Genomic DNA, 10,495 nt, shown 5'->3' with positions numbered 1-10,495 from the left:
TGCTGATACATTTGTGAGGTTCTAATGAGATAATGTGCCATGCAAGTATAAAGGAACTGCTATTAACATGATTGCAACTCCAGAGCCCAGGGACAAGGACAAAGTCTCCTGCCTGGCCCTGCTCCCCCATCTTGGCTCAGCCCCCAGGGATGGCCTGAGATAGATCAACAGTATTCTCCCCCATTCCCTGTCTTGCTGTACACCAGCCCACCACTAGCTAGCTCACCAGGCAGCAGCTCCAGCTTCAGGTCGCCTCCGTTGAAAGCCTGAATAATCAGGAATCTTTGAAAAAGAAATTCTGAAAAGCCATCAGGAGTGAGTCATTGACTTGGGGAGGCGATGAATCAACGGGGAGTTCATGAAACGGCAAATGAATCGGGTGTGAGAGCAGAAGCAGAGGCTTCAAGTCCCCCAGCCCTCCAGGGACCAGGAGCCCAGCACACCGGAGGATTCAGAATGATACACAGACCTCTTTTCTTTCCATTAAAACAGAGACCTACAAATTTCCCCCTTTAAAGTCAGAAAAAAGGGCAGATACACACACACACACACACACACACACACACACAGAGCCAGAGAGACAGAGAACGCAATGATGGCAGAAAGCCCTGACCCCACACAGAGACAGACCTAACGCCACAGACAGTGAGATGTAGAGAAGTCAACGCATCCAGAGACAGAAACAGTCACAGAGACAGAGATGAGAGAGACAGCTACGTGGAACTCAAGAGCACAGAGGGCCCCTTGGCAAGGAACGTTCTCAGCGATGTGTCCATGATACAGTGTGGGTAATTAACAAACGACTTTACCGCCCCCCCACCTCCCCATCTTTTCAGGAGAGCTTACAAGAAATAACACTGATTTTGACGAACACCCAAAATAATGTGAGATCAGGCACCAGGCATTATGCATTATGCATGAGGTCTGATTTAACATGAACATTATTTCTTGTGTATGAGACCATATGCCTCAGTTCTTCCTCTGTAGGCTAGTAATAACCAGCCTTACCCAGTACCAGCTCAGGAAGCAGCTCTCAGAAACTCAAGGGAACTTGGCCTGGAGAGAGAGAGCCCTCTCTCATCACCTGGCAAAAGGGTACGGGGGGAATGATCAAAGATGGGAGTTGTGACCTAGGTGGAACACTGAGGATGTGTGAGTGTACCTGTGATTGAGTGTGTGTGTGCTATGTCTCCGTGTTAGCATGACTGTGTGAACTCGTGGCTTTGAGTGTGACTATGATCTCCATGGGGGCGTGACTGACTGTGTGACCAGGGCAACAGTGTGCGAGGGTGACAGTGAGTGCTGAAGAGATAGCATGGCAGCCCAACGTGGGCACACCATTGGACTCATCTCTATGCGTGTGTCAGTATGAGTGCTGGTGACAGTCTGACGGGCGTGTGACTGACTAGAACATACTGATAGACAATTTTGTGAGGGTGTAAAAGGACGGTGAAATTGTGTGTGTGTGTGTAAGTGTATATGTGTGACGGTGACTGTGCACAACTGTGTGTGGCAGTTCGGGAGGGCTGTGTCTATGCGGGTGTGTTTATAGCCTTACTGTTGTGAATGTATTTACATGATTTGCATTTTATCTAAGGCAGTGAAATTGTGGAGACACAAGTAGATGGTTCGTTGCTCTGTATGTATGTGTTTGCATATATACACGCATATGTATATGTGGAGGTGTATGTTTAAAAAACAGGATTACACATATGTACACTTACAGCGTCCTGCCAATTATCAGAAGGGGACTCAGAAGTGATAATAGAAGAGAGGAGAATGGAAGGTTGATGCCAGCTAATTTAGTGAAGTGTAGGTTGTCTGGGATGCTTGGAGATCTTCAGAGAATAGTCCCTAGACAACAATATAAACACCACTTTTATTACAAGTTTCAGGAACCTGGCATCTGCATTCTCACAGCTTTTCTGAGCAGGCCTAGCTCTGACCATTCCTTGTTGCTATGGGGTATGTGTGTGTGTAAGATTGACAGGTTGTGTTTAAAAGGCCTTGAGAAATGGGCTAAGTCCGAGGAACTGTGTATAGGAGGGAATGAGGTCAGGTCTTAGGGAGTGAGGCTGTTTCTCCCTGGGCTATGGGAGACAGGGCTTGGGAGCAGGTGGGCCCGGTTCTTGGATTTTCCCCACCACCCCAGCGATCTTTCTCGCTCTCTGGAAAGCTCAGCTCGTATGTTCCCCTGGCTCAAAGACCAATAGAGGGCGGTCCTCTCCCACAAGAGGCCTGGGAGGCAGGAGGGGAGGAGAATGGAGCAGAACAGAGCAGGGAGCCCCAAGCTTTGCTGCCTCACTCCAAGAAGCACTTTCAATCCACCATAATCTGGATGTAGTTTAGCAGACTGAGGAGCAGGACAGAGTCTACGTAGAGGCCTCAGTGAGCCCAGACCCAGAGCAGGGAACTCAGGGAATGTTGGGGGCCAAGCCCAGCTCCATCTAGGGGATTCTCCCCCACCCCCTTCATTCAGAACCATGGGGGAGGTGGGAGTGGAGGGGGAGGTGGGAGTGGAGGGGGAGGTGGGAGTGGAGGGGGAGGTCGGAGCACAGAGGGCCAGTCTGCATGCTTCCCTGGCAATCATTAAACAGGCCTCCAAGCAACCCTTGCCCCTCTTGGCTATGTCCTTTGGCAGACAACTTCCAGCCAGGGGAGAAGCTGCCTGGAGCCAGGTGAGCCCCTGAAGGGGTGGGTCAGCCTGGTTGAATGTGGCCCCCAGGGTGAGTTGAGAAACAGCAGCAAAAGCAAAACCATCACCTGGTGGAAGCCTTAGCTCCTGTTCCGTTGCAGCTCACAGAACAGCCCAGGTGTCTGAGATGGCCTAGGATTGTCCTCTGATATCCTTCGCTAGATATTGGGTTGGGCCCGTGTAGGCTCTCTGTCGGGGTTGGAGGGTCCCACAGACATACACACATATGAACACACATAGGTGTGGGCCTGAGCATATATACCATGACCACACATGGCCACCAAACATGCATCCCCAGGCCCATGGTCTTAATGATTTAAAGGACTCTAAGCTAGTTCAAAGCAGCCGTTATTTTGGTGAATGGTGCCTTCCCATCCTCCCCAACATGGTAGCTGCAGGTCTGGGAATATTAATCCCTCTAATGCCCTAAGGTTTTACCATTGCTTTCATTCACGCGCCTCCCCAGTCCTGTGCTGATCCCCAGGGACCCACCTTCTCCCATATTGCACACACGAACACATACAACTGTTCAGAAATACATGCAAAAACATGGATATCCTTAAAAACATGCAAGCCCACAGACTCTCCAGACAGATTTGTGAGTGCACACACCACTTACCAAAGCACACCAAACCACACAGGCACAGACACTGAGAAACCCACAGATTCATGGAAGCTCTTTCTTCATAGAGAGAGTTTCATTCTTTGCACTTACATCCTCAGCACCCAGCTCATATTAGGCACTTAATGAATACTTGTTCATTGATGAATATAGGAACAGAGATTAATGTACAAACAAAAATTCAGTCCACACAGAAACACACCTATATCTACATATTAACATAGAATCACACCAACACTGATGTGTGTAGGCACAAATATTCACATACACACACGGTGGACTAACACCTCATTTCTTTAGCTGGTCTCCCTCTTAGTGGGTATGATCGATTTAAAAAAAAAATCTGGGAGGAAAATCTTTTTTTGCTGGGATAACAGCACTGTGTGTCAGAGCCCAGGGACATCTGAGTCTCTGGGAAAGAATGAGAGGCTTCCCCTGAAGGTGAGTGTGTGCATACACAGACACATCCATGCACAGACACGCATCCATGTGCATACCAATACCCCAGCACAGGCATTGCTGGGCAGGAGAAGTAGGGGCTGGTACCTGCCTGCCTGCCTGACCTCTGATCCAAGGGAAAAAAAAAGCACTTTGTGGAAAAACCACTCCCATCCTGCTCAGCCCCAAAGTCCAGGAAAAATCTAGTGACTGGGATGAATTTGGTCTGCCCCCAACTGGGGAGCTGGGCTGAGGTGATGGGCCAAAAAGCCAAGCACAAACGAGGGTCACTAGGCACACAGTGGGTGTCTGGGAATAACGGCTTGTGTCTTATTTGGAAAAGTCGTCAAGAAACTCTAGAGATCAGAGAATTTTCTGAGAGTGTACTTTTTTCAAATTGTAGTTTGCTGGTTCTAGCTCCAGCCTGGCTCTGACCTGGACTTTCTCTCTGGGTAGTGCTTCTTTCGTTGCTTTTTTGCAGATCAGTTGTTTTAAAGGGTAAACCTAAACTCTTGCAAAGGATTAACCAGACAATTGGGAAAACAAGCTTCTTCAGAGCTAGCTTCAAGAAATCAGGAGGGGAGGCTAGGCCAAGGAAGTAGTCTCTGTTCCTTTAATCTCTTCAAACGAGAAGAGCTTCTATCCTCCTTCCAAACTGGCCTTGTGGCCCAGGCGAAGGGGATCCACTGGTAGGGCCCTATTGTCCTCTCCTAAGCCTCTCTCTAGCTCATTTCCCAGTCTGCCTCAGGGACAGAGACACAAAGCAAGAGAGAAGAAAAAAAATAAAGAGAAAGGGGGCAAAACAAAGAAATAGTTTTGAGTAAAACATTCGGACTGAAGGAACAAAATAAGGCCTCGGCTTGCTCTAGGGCCCTGTTGGTGCCGGGGGTCTGGCACCAATTGTCCAGTGTTTTCTGGGTCCAAGGGGAAAAGTCAGTTTAGGGATTTCATTGTCTTGTCACCACTGAGTTCCCTGACTCGGCCTGCCTGCTCACCCATGCACACCAATAATTTTAGGCCCCCTGGGATGGCTGTTGATCATCCACGTTGGTCGTCTACAAGGTCGAGACCACAAGAGAAAAAAGACAAAAAAGAAATAGAGAGTTTGAGTTTGAGGCTTTGAAAACACCAGCTAAGGCCTTTGTACTGAAGGAAAAGCCTCAGAAACTTTAGTGGGTGAGCACAGCCCCTTGACCTGAAACAGAACCCAAGGGTCACTTAGGAAATACATCCCAAAGTAAGAGGAAGTCTGACAAAGGAGAAAAAGTCTTCCTCTGCCCCTGCCCTAGACCTTTGCTATATACAGGACAGTAGAAGTTAAATAAGAATAAATTAAAACCATCCCAGATTTGTCTCAACACCCTGGCCCCCCCCCACCAAAGGAGCAAGTTCCAAGGCCACCTACTTGGCTAGCAGTGGGGGGATGAGCACTGTAAAGGGCTCCTGGCTGTTACCATCACACACACACACACACACACACTGATGCAACTTTCTTTTTAGGACTAAAGGCGGAAAAAAAAGTGACTGTAAGGAAAATATTACTGTTAGCACAGGCTTCTCTAGAGAAGAAAGAGGTATACATTTGAGAGAATATTAAGACTATTTAGGAATTTAAGACCTCTGCATGATCTTTGCTAAAGGGCTTTGGTAAAACTGGTTGGGGGGCCCCAAATGACAGGATTTTGGATGTTAAGCCTTCAAATTTCCTGGCTCTGTTGAAGCCCAGGCCCCTGGCCCTACAGCCTGATGTCCTGTTACAAACCACAAGCTTCACCAGCACCTAGCCAGCTGGTCTTGAGGGCTTATGGGAGGTTCCTGTTCTGGGGCCATAGGAAGGGCCTCCTAGCTTCAGTATTGAGTGCTCATATTCCCCCTCAAATCAAATCAAATAAGATAATATTTGTAAAGTGCTTATTAGCACAATGCCCAGCATATAGAAGGAGCTTAATAAATTCTTGTTTATTCCTCTTTCTTTTCCCCTTCCTTCTTTCTACTCCTATTCTCTGGGCATCCCTTCCATACTGGCACCCAGAGTTTGGAGAAAAGCATCAATGGAAACTGGGGATGTGCTCTGTAGACCTTCTCTTCAACCAGAGATCCTCAAAGAGAACATGGATATGAAGACACAAGGGAAGAGGATGCTGTTGGCCCTATATACCCAAATACCCCAGCAAATTAAAAAATTTATTTCAATGAGAATCAAACATGGGCATTTTGCTCCTAAATACAAAGCAGGAAGAGAATGACCCATGGAAGAGAAGAATGAAAGTCTAGGTTAGAGGTGATGGACTCAGGGAGTTTGGGGGCTGTCAGAGTTCTAACCCTTCCCCCTGCTGAGGTATGGGAAACTCTAAGGGCCAACTTGTTTTACACGTTTTAAAAAGTGGAACTAGGCCCAGGAGAACATGGTGATGCCAGTGGCTTGGGTGTGTGAGAATTCTTCTATTCTTTCAAGGACCCCAAGGAAGAGACTTTCCCAGACCCTGAAACAGACAAGGAAGGTGGGAGCACCATAAAGTTGCTTTTGTTTAGAATCTGGTAGGTGTGGCCTGAGGGGTTCAGAGCTGCAGACTGGGGCCAGCCAGTTCGTTGGCCCCCAAGTCTGTCTGCTCAGCTTTCTGGTGCAGAGTGCTGAGAACAGAAAACAAATCCTTTTTAGGGTCTTCATATCCAGAAGGGAAATTTGGTGTAGCTTTGCCCTTTTAAGCTTCACACTTGAGACTCTGGTTTCTAATACTGTTAGAGTCAGAGCTGAGCCCAACCTCTTTTCAGGAGAAGCTGGTCTGATCGGTATTGGGCTCTCTCCTGTATGACACCAGGTTTCCTGACTTACGGCCTTGGGAAAAAGATAAGCTGAGGAGGTTGAGGGCTATATGGAAACAAACCACCTTTACCCTGAGTATGGGTCCTACCATGGGGGCATTGGGATGACACGCTCTGTCCCAGGTTCAGTTTCATGCGCATGGTACCCATGCCACCCTTCCCAGCCCCTGCTACAGCAAAGAGGACAGGACACAGCCATGGGGTACATGTTTTATGAGTAATAAAATATTTACTATAACATAAATATAAAGGGGGAACTTCCCAGTCTACAATTTTTAGAAATTAAAATACAAACAGAATGCACCAAAATGCTTTCCAAAAAATTAATAAAAATAATAAAATTAAACTTTAAACTGTAACAAACAGACCTAGAACTGCGGGAAGGGTGTGGGGTGGAGAAGGAAGGGAAGGAGGGGAAGTTCCAGACACATCCAGAAAATAAATAGGACCGGTCAGAAATCCGGAAATCATATTAAAATATCCTCTTCAGATTAGGCAGCGTACAAAATTCTCTAGGATGGAAAACCCCAAGCCCGCAAGATAAGCTCAGCACAGCGGATTCCTCCTTTTCCTCTAACCACTGGCCTGCGCATACATATCTCACATATTTACAGGGCTAGTGCTTCCCCCAAACGCCCCAAGCGGGACTGGACTTTTCCCCAGCTTCTCCTGGGCTCCCAGATCCCCAGACTTGCATCTGGGGGTGATGGGCTAAAGGAGGCAGAGAGTTGAAGGGAGTCTGGGGTAAGAAGACTTGGGGGGGGGTGCTGTTTCTGTCGCTGGGTTTGAAAACAATAATAATAGGGATGTAACTTTTCCAAAAAGTGTTTTCAAAATGGGATGGGGAGAAAGGGGCCCCCGGGTGGGTGTGGGGATACTGAGGGGCTGAAGGCCTTCTGTTCCCAGCCCTCCGAGTCTCCCTGAAGGAGTGAGGGAGGGGAATGATAGAGCCCCCCTCCACCTGCAGGGATATAGGAAGATGCGGGTTCGGATTAAACGAAACAGAAAGCATCCCCGGGGTTTGAGGATTTCGATCCATCTTTTCTTGTTTTCGGTTTTCTGGGGTGAGGTGGGGGAGTGTGAGAATAGATAGGACTAGATGAAAGCTTTGGCTACTTCCTGTGTGACAGACACACAGACTCGGCTCTTCTCTCCCGGGCTCCCCCGCCGCCTGCTGCGCCCTCCCGCCCGCGCCCGTCGAGAGCCCCGATAAATACAGTAAACAGCGATTTAAATTAAGGACCCGAGCGGAGTTTGGCAAACCAAAAACGAAAAACGTCTCAACGAATAAATAAAAACATAACATTAAAAAAAAAAACCACCCCAAACACCCACTAACCAGGAGGACTGGGGAGAGAGGTGGCCACGATTTGGGAAGGAAAAGAGGTGGAGGGAAAAAATAAGGTCCCCTCCCTCCACACCCCGCCTCTCCCCGTGGATGCAGGAGTTTCCCAGGGCATTAACCCTTTAAGGACCTCGCTGCCCCCAGGACCCCAACTGGGGAGGTTCCTCAGCTTGTATGCCTGACTGTGCCTTCGTAAGGGAGAGTGATTATGTGTTTATGGAGGTCGCCCGACTGTGTGTGTGTATGTTTGTGCGTGTGATTGCAAGTGTGATTGTGTTTTTAAGTGTGTCCGAAAGCGTGTCCGTGTGACAAGAGTATGTGTATTTGCGTGTGTGCAGCGAGCGCCCTCTCCTCTGCCCCTCTCCCCGGGATCCCCCTTCCCCCTAATCGCGTTACCTGTCGCTGCTGGGAGGACGCTGCCGGGATCCCGCCCGAAACAGCCGGGGGAAGGGAGGGAGGGAAGGGATGGGTGCGCACCCGCCTGCCTGTGAGTCTGGGGAATTAGGGCTGCCGGGAGTGGGATGGATGGAGGTGGTGGTCCGTGGGTAGGCCGGCGAGTTGGTTAAGTCCGCTCGGGGTCTCGGCTCCTCTCGGCTCCCGCCCAGGCTCCGCCGCCAGTCCACCATCTCCGAGACAATTTCGGGTCCTCGTTCGTCTGGTTCGGGGTCGTGTTTATTTATTTATTTTAAAGTTTCTTTGCCTTTTTTAAATTGTAAAATCCAAACAAACAAAAAGTCCTGTCCGCGTGGGCTGCGGGAGGGATCAGCCCCCGACTGTCCTCTAGGTCTCGCTGTCTAGGGGGCCGCTCCCTTTTGGGGGGGGAGTGTTGGCACGGTGGGCAGAGGAGAAGGAAGGGGCTCGAGTCCGGGCCCCGCAGGGTGAGGAGGGGTCACTGCACGGATCCTTGCAGTGTGTGGTGATGGTGATGGTGCAGAGGGGCAGGCGGTGGAGGCGGCGGGGCTGAAGGCGGCGAGGCGCCCCCGCCCCCGGCACCGGGGGGTCCCAGCTCACCTGGCGCATACACGTCGTCCATAGGGGGGTGGCCGGCGCCAGCGGCCGGGGTCATGCGCTTCTCCTTTTGCCGCCGGTTGCAGAACCAGACGCGCACCACCTCCTTTTCCAGTTGCAGGCTGTCGGCCAGGCCCGTGATCTCATGAGCCGACGGCTTGGGGCACTTAAGGAAGTGGCTCTCCAGAGCGCCCTTGACGCCCACCTCGATGGACGTGCGCTTCTTGCGTTTGCGTCCCTGCGCCGCGATCTTGTCCAGGTTGGTGGGGCTGCCGGTGGAAGAGTCGGTCTCCTCTAGCCACTTGTTCAGCAGTGGCTTCAATTTACACATGTTCTTGAAGCTGAGCTGCAGGGCCTCGAAGCGGCAGATGGTGGTCTGCGAGAAGACATTTCCGTAGAGTGTGCCCAGCGCTAGCCCCACGTCGGCCTGCGTGAAGCCCAGTTTGATGCGCCTCTGTTTGAACTGCTTGGCGAATTGCTCCAGGTCGTCGGAGCTTGGAGCGTCCTCATCCGAGTGCTCCCCGACCGAGGAGGAGCCGCCACCACCAGCGCCCGGGTGCAGGTGACCCGCATGGAGCCCACCCGCATGTCCATGTCCATGTCCACCCAGGTGGGGCGGTGGCGACGGCTCCAGCTGCGCCTCGTGTCCGTCTTCGTGCAGCCCATGGTGCAGGCCGGGCCCCGCGCCGCCCCCGCCAGCCGCTAGCATCCCCGCGAGGCCCCCGCCTCCGGCAGCTCCCGGGTAAGCTGCTGCTTGCGCATAGAGCCCTAGAGGCTGGGGCTGATGACCCCCACCCGCCCCAGGTGACGGTGACATGGCCGGGCCTAGGTGGTGAGGTGTCCCGCCTTGAGCCCACGCAGCTCCCGCATGGGCCGCCCCCTGGTGCACCAGCCGCGCGTGGAAGCCTCCGCCGTCGTCCCCGCGGCTGCCGCCTCCACCCTTCCCGTGGTCCAAGTGGGGGCCACTCGCCCAGTCGCCCCCGCCGCCGCCGCCCGTAGGTAGCCACTGGTGATGGGCCAGGCCCACGGGGTGCCCCGCGCTTGCTCCCAGCCACTCGTGGTGCATCAGCTTCTGCACCTCGCGGTACGCGGCCCCCGCGTGGAGTCTTTCGGCCGCTGCAGCAGCGGCCGCGGCCGCAGCTGCGTCCGGGTGCATAAGCGGCCCGGCGCCTCCGGCCCCGCCGCCCGGGCCCCGCGGCAGGTACTGCGCGGTGGTGGCCATGCCGCCACCGCCGCCGCTGCCGCCGCTGCTGCTCCGTCTGCGGGCCCAGCCGCCGCGCTCCGCCGGCTTAAAGCCGGGACCCGCTCTGTACTCCGGAGCCCCACCCCTCCTCCTTCTCATTGGCTGACCGCAGACACGCCTCCCGTTCCCCCCCCCCCCCAAAGCCCTTGGCTGACGCCCTCCTTCTTTCCTCTCGCCTGTCTGCCGGGCCCGGGCCTCCCCCTCACCATTGGCCTCCAGCTCCGGATGGTCCCGCGTGTCGGTCCCGCTGATTGGCCGCAGGGGGTTCATTCACCACCTCCCCCTTGTTCCCCACCCCCCAGTTCCCCGCACCTAACACTC

The 10,495-nt window shown here is 52.4% G+C and overlaps 1 protein-coding gene across 1 annotated transcript; it reads right to left on the bottom strand.

Annotated features, from left to right (window-relative positions):
* Positions 1 to 6,783: 6,783 nt before the first annotated feature.
* POU3F1 (POU class 3 homeobox 1) lies at positions 6,784 to 10,153 on the bottom strand. Its single transcript, XM_027864623.1, has one exon. The coding sequence runs from the start codon at positions 10,151 to 10,153 to the stop codon at positions 8,813 to 8,815; it is 1,341 nt and encodes a 446-aa protein (XP_027720424.1). The 3' UTR covers positions 6,784 to 8,812.
* Positions 10,154 to 10,495: the final 342 nt, after the last annotated feature.

Source organism: Vombatus ursinus, unplaced genomic scaffold (genome assembly GCF_900497805.2).
Source record: "Vombatus ursinus unplaced genomic scaffold, bare-nosed wombat genome assembly UNPS02014775.1, whole genome shotgun sequence".
NCBI lineage: Eukaryota > Metazoa > Chordata > Mammalia > Diprotodontia > Vombatidae > Vombatus > Vombatus ursinus.
This window is presented reverse-complemented; position numbering and strand designations above follow the sequence as displayed.

What these genes read in the sequence shown, in the direction of transcription:
- POU3F1 (XM_027864623.1), bottom strand. Translation starts at nt 10,153, where the DNA reads ATGGCCACCACCGCGCAGTACCTGCCGCGGGGCCCGGGCGGCGGGGCC.